Source organism: Pteropus alecto, unplaced genomic scaffold (genome assembly GCF_000325575.1).
Source record: "Pteropus alecto unplaced genomic scaffold, ASM32557v1 scaffold3, whole genome shotgun sequence".
In the NCBI taxonomy this organism is placed as follows: Eukaryota; Metazoa; Chordata; class Mammalia; order Chiroptera; family Pteropodidae; genus Pteropus; species Pteropus alecto.
The window spans coordinates 64,071,076-64,084,596 of record NW_006442484.1 but is presented as its reverse complement, the minus strand read 5'-3'; the positions used below and the strand labels follow the sequence as shown (position 1 = coordinate 64,084,596).

General features: G+C 36.5%; 1 protein-coding gene across 2 annotated transcripts in view; it reads left to right on the top strand.

Moving 5' to 3' along the window:
- TRAK2 (trafficking kinesin protein 2) overlaps positions 1–12,051 on the top strand; it is a 55,400-nt gene extending 43,349 nt beyond the window's left edge. For both annotated transcript variants that reach the window (XM_015596674.2, XM_025039424.1), the window contains 4 exons: positions 1,380–1,675; positions 3,448–3,717; positions 5,523–5,628; positions 8,096–12,051. In XM_015596674.2, coding sequence (XP_015452160.1) covers positions 1,380–1,675; positions 3,448–3,717; positions 5,523–5,628; positions 8,096–8,774 — 1,351 coding nt within the window. In that variant the 3' untranslated portion in view covers positions 8,775–12,051. The remainder of the gene's footprint in view (positions 1–1,379; positions 1,676–3,447; positions 3,718–5,522; positions 5,629–8,095) is intronic.
- Positions 12,052–13,521: the final 1,470 nt, after the last annotated feature.

Below are 13,521 nucleotides of genomic sequence, written 5' to 3'. Positions count from 1 at the left end.
ATGGCAGTGATTCTACATACATTTCTTGCGGTATTGACATACCAGATTCACATACTCAAATTCTAGCATTGCTCAGGGCTGTCCCAAGTTCCGGAGCTGTCAGTTTTCTTTATTATTTGTAAGACTGGTCATTGATTTCATAAAAGTTTTGGAGTAAAAAAGCTACATTTAATTATGTTCGAAATGGAGCTTGCATTGAACTATGAAATTCTTTCCTACTTTCTTCAGTGTGGCAAAGTTTGTGTCTAAATCTTCTTTGTGTTCAAAGTCAAATTTTTTGGAATTTGGTCATGAGCAGTTATGTATAGTATCAGATGACACTTTCTCATAACCCATGCTTGTAATCTCAACTGTTTTGGTGCCTTGAGGATAAACAATAAGCTTGAATACCTATTGAGGAAAACTAGCTTGCTCTTAATTTCCTATTTGTTTACACTTAATTTTTTTTCCCACTTTTCATTAATTCAGTTCATTGAATTACATATAACTAGAAATTAAACAGCAGTACTAGAAAGTCAGCTGAAAGCTTCTGAAAGGTAGATGTTTAACACCTGAGAAAAATCTTTTCTAATGTACAAATCCATTCCTTTGGGTTTTCGGTTGTATTGCCTTGTCTGTGGTGGACGTATTTGGCACCCACAGTAGTTTTGTGTGTCAGTACAACCTCACCCTAGGAGATCTAACAGACAGTTCTATGTGAATTCACACACAATGGCCAGTGGCAACTACACCTTGGCTTGCTACTCTTTCTTTTGATATCAATTGTAAGATAACTCTAATTTTTAAAATGGTGAACAGTGAAAAAATGTCACAGAACTATGAAAATGCAGTATTTACCAATCTTGTTTTATTTTTTTTTTTAAATGTTCTTCAGTATTTCATAGAGGATTCTATGGCCAAAGCAAATTTTTTCACATTTTAGTACTTTTGAAATTGTTTATTTTTTATAACTAATGGCATGTCATAATTTAACAGGTAGCATTTTTTCTTTCTTAGTACATAAAATAACAGTATCTTTTGTAATCGATGACAGTATAGATTCATGAAATATGATAATATTTTCTTCTTTGACTACCTAAACTGAATTTATGGATGGTCCTATCAATAGTGTCATAAATTAAGTGAAATAGAAAAGTCAGTAAACACTATATAATTATAAAGTATATTTTTTGCCTTTCTGAAGTCACTTGAAATGATCAATAAAAATAACATATAGTAGTAATGATTTTGGTTTGTCGTTACTATTTCTGTGTTCCAGATATCTAAACATATACTGTTTATAAGATCAGTCTCTTGAACATTCACCATTGTAGAAAGGAGAGGTCTGCATTGTGCTATGATCCTTACAAATTTAATCAGTTAATGTGATTTGCCTATAGGAACATTCATAAGGTGGGTCAACCAGAACCCTCTGAAGATAGTGATTTGGCTACAGCACTGCATCGCCTTAGTCTGCGGCGACAGAACTACTTAAGTGAGAAGCAGTTCTTTGCTGAAGAGTGGGAGCGGAAGATTCAGGTTTTGGCTGACCTGAAAGAAGGGGTTAGTGGTTGTGGCACCCCCACAGAGAGCCTTGCCTCTCTCTGTACTGACCAGTCGGAGATCACAGACTTCAGCAGTTCCAGTTGCTTTCGGTGTTTTCTGCCTGAAAAATTACAAATTGTCAAGCCCCTTGTGCCATCGTTAATTTAATTTTACATAAACACACTTTTTGAGGCTGAAGCAAATCTGACTGGTTTTCAATGTGAAAATAAGTATGAAAACTGTTCTTGGAGTTATTTCTAAACAGAACTTGTCTCTAATCCTAATGTAACAGAAATGTATACATAAATCAGATTCATCAAATGAATCTTCAACTAACAACTGAGAACAATGTTAACATCACACGTAGGGATGCTTTGTTTTCTAGGATTTGACATTTTCAGTGATCAAGAATTACTATATTTTGTAAATGGAAATACCATGGCTAAAAACAGAATGCTATACATAGAATGATTTCATTTGTTTCCAAAGACTATGGATATATTAGAGCGATGCAAAAATAATAGAAAAAGCGAGGTATTTCATGGCAAATTTAGGACTATAATCTGCGAGTTATCTTGGGGTAAACGCTGCAGCCGTGAACACCACCGGTGAATATTTTCAGGGCAAACGGGAAATGGGTTAAGCCACATTGTTTATTGACTTTCTTTCACCTGAACTAAGATTTATATTGTAATTGTAAGAGCACTATGTGCAGAAGATATATTTATTATCACTAAGTCTTGCCGTTTAGGTGACAGTGCATTATAGTCCTTTGTGGAAAATGAATGAAGAGATCTGTATTCTCCAGGTCATCAGCCATCAATTTTCTTTTATTGATTTTTTTAAATATAAATATGAGGGAGGAAGAGTAATCTTTTCTTGTCCTTTGCTAAGGACTATCATTATAACAATTTTTATGGTAAGGTAAATGGGATATGATAAGTAAAAATAATCTAAGTATAATTCTTTAGCTCTACCTTCTTTTTCAAAAAAGAGTTCTTTACCCAAGTAATGTTTATTTACAGGTATGTGTGCCTGTATTTTTCTTTCCAGTTCTGTTCATTTCAATTCAGTTTCTGTTCTCTTGTAAGATAGAACTTGAATTCAAAAGAAATTTCTTTGCTTTATAGAATATTGCCAGTCTTCAGATGATTCTCTGCTGTTATCATAAGCGTCTGCATTAGACAAAATTTTGAGTAGGAAACCCGTGAGGTCCTATGTTAGTTTTATTCATTAATGATCAGTGCAGGTATTTGTCAGAATTGCAGGTATTTGTCAGAGTTGCCATTTTTAGGATGAAATGACTATAGTGTCATAATTAGACATTGCATCTGGTGCAGATGCTTGGAGTGATCATTCACCAGTGTTCATAGGCAGGGACCATAGGGATATAGCCTCCTTTTATCATTTCCTTGATTTTCCTACTCTCCTTGTGAGCCTGGGAAAAGGAGAGTCATGAATAAGGTGGGGAAGTACACACACACACACACACACACACACACACACACACACACACCCCCACTGAAAATTCAAAGTGTCTTCCATCCTATGATCCTGGCTTTTGATTTCAAAGTTCATAAGCCAATGAAGTATTGTTTTTTGTCACCTCTAAGGTACATGTCTTTCTTCTCATCACTGCCTCAGCATCCTAGTTTCTATTAAGGATGTTGTCTTGGTTTTCTTCACCCCTGCTTTAGATGTCCTTTTTAACGTTTGAAATAGAAAGATTATTATTCATATCTTCAGCAACTTGTCAATCTTCCATAGAGAACTTTAATTTACAAATTTTACCAAAATATTAAGACTAAAGAAGTAGTTTTATTAATATTACTTTTTTACACATAATTTTAGCTTCTGCTTCAAGATTTAATATTTGTGAGAAATTTAAAGCATGCTTATTTATTTATTTCTATCTTGCATATTCAGGATCACAAACTCTGTACCACTGGCAACAGCTTGCTCAACCAAATTTAGGAACCATTCTTGACCCACGACCAGGTGTCATCACTAAAGGCTTTACCCAATTGCCTAAAGATGCCATCTATCACCTCTCAGATTTAGAAGAGGATGAAGAGGAAGGTATCACTTTTCAGGTTCAGCAACCTCTTCAAGTGGAACAAAAACCTACCGATTCCAAGCCAATAACAGGAATCTTTCTGCCGCCCATTACTTCAGCAGGTGGTCCAGTTACAGGTAAGAAGAGTACTTTGCTGAATATAGTCTCATAGCTAGTAATACTTTGCATCCTGACTTACTGTATGGTCAGCTGACTACCTCTACTTAACTGTCATTGCAGTATACTTAGTCTTGAATATAAGATAATGAAAACCTATGGCATTAGCGACCCTTCTAATTCTACTTTATCTTAGCCAGACTATATAAATCAACTGGGCAGAGAGAGAGAGAAAGAGAGACCTCTTTATACTCTTAAAAATCACTGAGCATTCCAAAGAGCTTGTCTATATGGGTTGCATCTATTGATAATTACCATATTAGAAATCAAAACTGAGACATTATAAAAGCATTTATTAACTCAGTTAAAAATAATAATTACATATTAATACAATATGTTTTATGAAAAATAGCTATTTTTTTAAGTAGTGAGAAGAGTGGTTTGTTTTACAGTTTTATAAATCTCTAATTTATGGTTTAATAAAAGATTGTTAGATTCTCATATCAGTTTCCACATTCAGACTGCTATAATTTGTTGTTTTTGTTGAGAAGTAGGAGGAAAATATAACCTCACACAGATATGTAGTTGGAAAAAGAAAGAGTATTTTAATGGCCTCATCAGCTATCTGTGGATACTCTTTGATGTTACACCAAAAACTTGATAAATGGTAGTTTAAGGTTTGTGGCAATGTGGAGTATGAAACTCTATCAGTGAACTTTTCATACTTTGTTACATTAAAATCTATCGTTCTGTTCTACACTTTGAATGCATCTTTTCCCCATGCATGATTTTGTGACATCATGCACTGGTCATTTAGAAAATATTGGTTTAGTGAGTTATGCAGATCTTCCAAATGTTGGCACATTTCATTATATAATGTATTAAAATCACATTAATATCACCACTTGTCTCATCAGATAAGTCTGTTAGTATTAGGAAGCTTTCAAGATCTCAGTGGTGGATACAAGTTTTCCAAAACTCTCATTTTAACTCAAAAGTTCAAATTTGTCAACAGCAAATACTGTCAGCTACTTTTCTTGAAGAGGTGTGCTCACTACATTCATTTTCAAGAAAACTTCTGCCAGATTTCCAAGTCTGGATAACTGTAGTGTGCCTGTTAGTCATTCTTTCAAGTAAAATGGTGTTCCACGAAATTTCAACTCAATTGCACGTATGCTTTTCCTCTGGATAACCATTGTATCTCGTATGCGGCAGAGTGCCTAATGCTCACTTCTCATTTCACCGCACAGAATTTTAAAAAAATTCGAGAGTCAACATTCATCAAGGACATTTTTATGTGAATCTGGCTTTTTTTTTGTTTGTTTTTTAAATACTGAGTGGAGAACAGTGAAGAATACTAGTACAGCTTGGTGCCATTTCCTTGATTTGTGCTGAGGAGCCAGCAGTGCAAATGCCAACCCAGTCAAAAATGCAGATGGTGTCTTAGCATTGCTATGAAAGTAGTTTTGATGTGTAAACACCCACAAGGTCTTCAGACCACACTTTGAGAACCACTGGAATAGATCGTTTGGCTAGAAAGATTGGATCTTGGGGTTTTTTAATGTATTTTTTTTAGAATGTGTTTTCTCTTGTTTCTAAGCTACTTTTAATCCTTTTACATTATAGTTTTAAAGTATCAAAGGATTCAGCTATACAGTGACCAGTCAATACTAATGTAATATTTATGTATATTTTCATATTTGGGGATTTTTGTGCAAATGACACTTGATAAATGCTGTATTATTAATAAATAATAATGAACTTTTTACATTTTTAACTTGGTCTTTCAATTTTGTGTTTGATTCCCTAAAAATTTCTACTTCAGTTGCAACCTCAAACCCAGGGAAGTGTCTCTCATGCACAAACTTGACATTCACCTTCACCACCTGTAGGATATTACATCCCTCTGATATCACTCAGGTTACCCCCAGGTAGGTCTGGGCAATTTGAGGCCTCACTTCTTTCCTCAACTATGTTTTCATGAATTCCTTTTAAAACTTACTTTTATTTTTCCCAGAATTTTAATTAATGTTCTGTGATCATTTGTCTTTAGAATATTTTCACATTGTATTTTCTCATTCGATCATTATAAGTCTTTGAAGTAGGCAGAGCAAGTGTGTGTTGTGTAAATGAAGAAACTGAAGCATAGAAAGTTCATGTGACTTGTCCAAGGTAGACAGGTAGTAAAGGCCCAACTGGAACTATACCCACAGTTAGCCAAACTGTACGATTTGAGGGATCGTTCCTCCATTCCAGACTGCCCTCACTTCTGACACTACCTGCGAGTGGTTTCCAAAACTACTCTCTGGTTCAATAATTTTCTACAAAGATTCACAGAACTTCACTGAAAACTGTTGTGCTCATGGTTACTGTTTCTTACAGGGAAAGGATACAGGTTAAAGTTAGCCAAAAGAAGAAACACATAAATCAGTGTCAGGGTTTCCACACACAAAGCTTCCCTTGGCCTTAGGATAATTACTTTCCTGGCATGGATGTGTGGTAGTACACACAGAGTATTGCCAACCAGGGAAGCTCACCCACGCCTCAGTCCAGATATTGTATTGAGGCTACAGTGCGTAGGCATGATCCATTGATTGATTGATTACCCATGTGGTTGAACTCATCTCCAGGTCTACTTACCCAAAGCCCCCACCCTAAATCAAATGGTTGGTCTTTCTGGCATGGCCAGCCCCAACCCTACAACTATTGGATGTGACCAGGCCCACCTCAAGATCAACTGTGCCCAACCTCCATCTAAACAAAAACAGATATGGCATAGATTGCCTCCCAGAGGCTGAGGCCAAATTATTTTCTACACAGGCTAGAATATGGCTATTCCAACAGGTCGTTGAGGGATCTTATTAAGCCATATTGCTACTATTTCTATCCTACCAATTCCCAAAAGCATCTAAGGTAGTCTTCAAAGATATGTGGAACATTTCAGAGTTGATGTTAACTAGGATAGAAGAAAAATAAAGGAAAGAGGAATCAAGAATAAAGATAGAAAATAGATTTTAAAAAACTATGTATAAATTGTACCATAATTATATACTCGATAAGGTGAGTTTGAGTCTTAACCTTCCTGCTGCCAGTGTGGATGGAAATAACATTGTGATTCACAGTGTTTATAAGGTAGAAGCAAATCAGATGTTTAGAGAGGCATTTGGGTGATACTCAATAAAGATCTCAATAAAGTCTGTAATGAACAGACATATCAGTAGTCTTCCTACATTGTTCTTATAGTCAAAAAGGTAAGTTTTATAGAATCGATTCCTGAGAAGACTCTCAATTCAAGTAGATACCGTCATATGAAGTGTATAACTTGGGAAAGGACAAGCAATTCTGCAGTAAAGTAGGGCCAGGGAGGTGGGAGACTGGGAGTACAATATATTTACCATATCAGATTATAAGCTTTTAATTCAACCAAGCAGTCAAGTTGTTTGTATTTTGCTTTTATATAAGTTGGTACCTTAGAAAGTTTATTTATTAATCCTAAACTTGCATTTTGTTCATAATCTTTAAAAATCTTGATATCTTGATACACTAAGTATTTTGTGTTGAAATGAAAGTTTCTTAAATACAGTAACATTTGCTCAGAGGGGAAGATTGACTAAAGAAGTATTCTCTCCATTCTATCACCATTTCTTTGAGTACATGATTTCTTATTTAATTTTTTTTCTTTTTAACAAAACATAAGATGAAAGATTCTAAAAGCTGTTAAGGTTTTTAATTATTTTTAACTTCTGAGAAATACATGTTCTTAGTCAAGGTTGAGAAAAATTTGTTCCGTGGTATCCTTATGCTACTATTGTTTGGAATACATATTCTTGACAATGGGAATTTAATAATTAGAACTTTATTACTTCTCAGAAATATAAAATTGAAAGCTGCTTTTAGAAGAGCATCTTAGGTTTAATTATGAAAGATTATATTTTCAAAAAGATTGAAGAATTATTTGCTCATGGATTGTCTGTTGGGAGTATTTCACTTTATGGAATTGATAGGTTAATGAAATTTTCTAGGGTTTGCTCTTATATTTAAATTTGTTTGATTTCTAATATAAAATTTAGTTATGATATTCCCATAGATAAATATATTTTAGAGTTCAAATTTAAGAATGAAGTTATCTAAGAGTACAGTCAACTTTCATATCCTATAAAAAGAACTTATAACTTAATATATCAAGTTATTAAGTAAGTTACAAATTACAAATAATTAGGCAATCGTCAAAGTAACATATCAAAATTTTCATTCCTCAGATCTATTCTACAGAGTTCAGTTACTAATGTGTTGCTAATTCCTCTATATTTACTGTGGGTACCTACTGTAATTACTTAAATACTGACTTGGAGATTGCTTTTTAACGCTTAAACTGTCTCTCCTGCTTTTTTTTTTAAGCTCTGGGTTCCCTTCATTATCCTGTGGAAGTAGCAGTAGCAGTTCATCAAACACGGTGGTGAATTCTCCTGCTATGTCCTATAGACTCAGCATTGGTGAGTCCATCACCAACCGACGAGATTCCACTGTAACCTTCAGCAGCACCATGAGCTTGGCCAAACTTCTCCAAGAGCGAGGCATCTCTGCTAAAGTCTACCACAGCCCCGTTTCAGAGAACCCCCTTCTCCAGTCTCTCCCTAAAGCCCTGGCTATCCCTTCCACACCACCAAATTCACCATCTCACTCACCTTGCTCTTCTCCTTTGCCCTTTGAGCCTCGAGTGCATCTCTCTGAAAATTTTTTGGCCTCCCGCCCAGCCGAAACATTCCTCCAGGAGATGTATGGCTTGAGACCTTCCCGGAGCCCTCCTGATACTGGCCAGTTGAAGATGAACTTAGTGGGCAGGCTGAAGAGACTGGGGATAGCCAGAGTGATCAAGGCCCCCGATGCCCAGGAAAATGGAAGAAGCCAAGAGGCAGAAATTGGTCTTCAAAGACCAGAGTCTGCTGTTTACTTAAATTCAGGTAGCAACTTATTGAGTGGATTGAGGAGGAATCAGAGTCTTCCAATCATGATGGGTAGCTTTGGCACCTCAGTTTGCACATCTTCACCCAAAATGGGTATCCTGAAGGAGGACTGAGGTTCGGCAGTTAACTGACCTCGTAATATAAACTAGCAGGATGAAGGATAGATTTGCACTGATACATGTACTCTGGTCTGACTGAGAGAAAAAGAATGTTGCAGATGGGTTGCGAATGTGGGAAGAGGAAAGTGAGAGAATGGAAACAATTGGGATGAGGCCCTAAGGAGGGAGATCCAATAAGCTGAATGTGTAAATGAATGGGTCGTGAGTGTTCGTAAGCAGAACAGGAAGAAAGATTGGGTTTTCTGGTCTTGAAAATAAAAAGTGACCAGAAAATAAATTCAGTAATTGAAACAAACCAGAAATATCGAACTTGCTAGGACAGTCCTAGGAAGCATAAGCAGGGAGCGCCCGGGTCAGGAGACAGGAGGAGGAAAGGAGCGGCGTTGCCTGTTGCCTGGAGAAAGCTGTCTGGAAGGTGGCAGGGGTAAGCTCAGTCACGGAAACAGCAGTGAGCTGGCTTCTGTTTTCCCCTTTGACGCCTGGTCAAATGACATATCGGGCAGCGGTATACTCACAGCTTTAGCAAACAAGAAGTTTTACCTTCCTCAAAGAGCAGAATAGTGGAGCCCCCCTTTTTGCTTTCTGTTTTCAGGACTTCAAACCACTGGGAGCCCAAACACCACCCAAACTCCTTTTGTATTTGTGATTAACAAAAGTTCATTTTCTTAAGTCTGTATTTTACTACAACAATCCAGAATGTATATTGAGGGATAGCGGGGATGGTAGAAGGGGTTTAATTTAAGAAGGAAATATGGGTAAAGTAAAACCAAGGAAACTTGTTTTCAGAAGATTTCTGGATAAGCATAGTGGCCAAGGAGTATGAACATAATTGCATGTCTTTCAAATTTCCTTGGAAGCTTTCAAATTTCCTGGATGGGGTTAAACCAAAAGTACAATCAGTAGGAATTAAAGAATGTTATATATTTATGTCTAAGGTTTTTTTATAAGGAAAGTTGATTGCAACTAAACTTTTTCCAAAGTGTGCTATGCATATTTCTAATGAAAGACAACGTGTATTTGCACAAAATTTCTCAGGCAAATTATTAAATTATTATAAACTTAATTAAAAGCCAGATGCTTGCTTTGAGACTGGTTTTCTTAATGTAAAATAAAATTAAAGCACATCTGCCTTTTTCTAGATATCTGTAAAATTATAGTATGAACTTTTTAATGAGAGAGTTAAAGCTTTTGCTTTTTCTCTGCTGGTGTTTTGTTTGTTTTACAAACTATGTGAAATGGCAAAGTGAAACAAGGAGAATTATGTTTCAGCATTTAGCATTGTGACGCGAGGCTACGAATTGGGAAGAAATAGATCTGTTTTCTGAGTGTTAAGGATCAAGGTCCGCTGTTCCCCGTCAGAGGACAGGCTTTATCTAGAAAGGGCAGTTCAGAAAGAAACACCATTATATTGAAAGGCATGATAGAAGATGAGGGAGGGGGCTAACTCTTTTATTTTTGAAAATGGGAAGCATATTACTTGACTTTTTGGTGCTTAATTTGCAAATCCTTTGCTCCTTTGTTCTGACTTAACTGAAAGGACTTTTCTGATATTCTTGGTAAGAGTCTTGCTCCTGTGATTTTCTCCGAAACTCTTATTCCCGGGCCAGAGGAGGGTTCTTCCTCTCTCCTCTCGAGGTGCCTTCCTACATGAAGAGCTAACAAAAGGGTAGAAAAACCAACATGCATGCAGTGGTAAGAATGTGTGAGTTTTCTGTGCTTTTTAGAATCTTTTAATAAACCTTTTCTAAATCAGTTTCTTAAAAACAGAAGTGAAAGTATCCTCCCCACTTTCGCTCCCCTTGTCTTGGTCATGCTGAGGTCAGGAGACCTTACAGTGCAGACCTGTTCAGAAAGGATTCCCACAGATCCACTAGTGAATGTAAAAGTCCCCGAATGGGGTAGGAATTGGCCAGAAGAATTCCTGATGTTTTACTGTTTCCAAAATATCCCAATTTGCTTATTAAAAAATAGTGTTCGAGTTTCTACTTCATAAAGTAGAAACTCTGGGGTGCTTATTTTAGCCAGTTCTTAAAGCTTTTTATTTATTCTCTAAGAAAGTAATCTTCCTGTTGCCAGTTTCTAAGAGACTTTAGGAAGTAGGAAAATATAGGGCTAGAGAGCAGTATAAAGTGTTAAATTATCAGATTTATATCTATTATGTAAATAGCTATAAATTATGCTAGGTTTTGAAGTATTCTCTACTTAGTATACTTTTCTATAACCGATGCTAAAATGATCACTTTGGAGGAAGGGCGAGGGTGTATTCATAGCCAAATAAGCACATCTGATTAAAGATAACCAAACTTAGGTTTTTAAAAATTAGATTGATGTTGCTGTTCCACCAGAAACATAATTGTATACTGATGCGTGCTTGTCTCTAGAAATGAACCCTGTTTTGAATTGGATTTTACTATTTTTTGAAGTTTTGACCTAAAATCATTTTTGCTACAGCCCAAAAATTTGTTATAACAAACGTGTGCAAAATATAGTCAGAAGAACTGGAGCCTTGTAGCAAGTTCCTCCTCATTTTATCTGTATACTTTAATACTGTTCACATTTTAGTTTTTCTGTATCAACTGTATACGTATTTATATGCCAGTATAGGAAACTCCAATCTTTTTTTTTCTCCTTCAAGAAGGTTCTCAGTGATTATACCTCAGGTATTTCTGAGTATCCTACTGTATAGTAAGAGGGATACCTTTGTAAGCTCAGAATTAAAAGCTCTTTTGAATGATGATGATCCAAATCTTATGTAAATAACCTTAGGCATGAATCTTAGGAAGAAGCTAACCATTGTTAAAGTAGTTTTTTAAAAAGTTTTATACCACATGTCCTTGATTTCACATGAATGAACAGATTTTGGCAAGGGGAGAAAGGCAGCTCACAACAAGAGCCTCTTCTATAAAGGGTGTATTTTATACAGTATTGAAAGCCTGTTACTTTTTCTGACCATTCTGGTGCATAATTAGTACTACTTGTTGATTACTAAAGTCGATTTTTGACATCTGGAACTTGCGCTGTGTATTATGGTCCCCTCCTTTGACGTCAGACCTATGGGCCTGCACTCCCAAGTGCAGCACAGCAGTGTCTAGAATGAATGGCTGCATTGCAGAGCACGGCTGCCTAGGAGTGGCCAAGTGCCCTCTGGGTCGGCCAGGGAAATACCGTTCTTTGATATCTGGGGGCTTGACTTTGTCAAACAGCTCTTTGTTGCACCTGCCTTTGCTTTGTCAAATGTAAATCAGATAATAAACATGAGTACCTTCTTAAATTTTCGTTTGTCTTCCTGTGTATTTGTCCCAGTTCTTTTCACAGATAGTCCTGCATTAGATCTTTCTTTCCACTGTGTTGTTTTGGGTAGAGAAAACAATCTCTATTTGTCAAACCACAAAACAAACCAACAATAGTCATAAATAGTAAACAGATCTTATTTTTGTTGCTTTCAGCATCCTATTGACTTCCATCTCTGTTTATTACATTAAGTTTGAGTTGTGCTAGTATAAAGTTCAGTTTTTATTTTTCATTAGTTTTTTTTTTTTGAGAAAGTATGAGTAAAGGGGATGTGAGAAGTTAGAGAAAAATACAGAAAAGTCAAATATATAAAGATCAAAGTATTATTTCATAAAATGTATTTTTTTTCTTGCCTTCTCAGCAAAATCACTAATGTTAGTAGTATCAGACCCCTTCCTGGGCCTTGGAAGAGGCTTTCATGCAATGCTTAAGTTTCCCTAAATTCAGCCAAAGAGAAGAACAGTTAATGCTTAGCCCCTAAAAGCCTTCATTTCCTTCCCCTCTGCCATTTTGGAGCTGACAAAGTTGTACTAATATTAAAAAGAGGAAAGGAAGGGGGAAATCCCAAAGTAGTGGTAATTAATGTCAAGCTTTGGCCAAGTCAAGTAGATGCTTCCTTTTTATCTTTGTTTTTAGCCACTCTCCACACAAGACCCAAATCCTGCTCTTATTAAATCATAAGAAAGCATTTAAATGTAAAATTTCACACGGTAAACAGACGCGAAGTAAATATCCAATCTCTAGTGGATGACTACTCAAAGCTAGCCATCGTTCTCTTTATAACTTCATTCCCTCGCTTTTAGCTTTTGCAGTCTGACTCCACCTTGTCTGCTAATGGTGCAGGAGTCATCGTGCAGCCACAAGGCTCCCCTCAGTCCACACACTGAGGATGGCATCATAGATGTAAAGAGCCCAGTTCTCCGATGACACGGCTGAGTCTGCATACACTCTGGTAGCACCACCTCCATACTTTGTATTTCATGCAATTAATGAACCTCTTTGGTTTAAGCCACTTTCATTCAAGTGATAGCTGTACATATTATAAGTAACACATTGAGAAATACTATTACAACTATTGGATTCCTCAGGGCTCTGTTCCACACCTTCTTCTCTTCTTGCACACCATCCTTTCACAGTGTGAGCTCATCCACTCTCTTGGCTTTAAATATTATCTGCTCTGAAAACTCAAGTGTTTCTAGCCCAGACTCTTCTTTTGAACTCCCGTAACATGAAATGAACTCTGTAACAGACATCACTATTTGGATGTCTCCCTGGCATCTCGAACTCAACACGTCCAAGTCCGAAGTCAAAATCTGCTCCCCTGAGCCTGTTTATCCCCCAGATTTTTCCATCTCAATAAATGACACTGCCATCTACTCGAATACTTGAGCTAGGAAACCCAGGAATCATCATTGCCTGCTCTCCCTCACCCTGGCATCCAATCAATCAT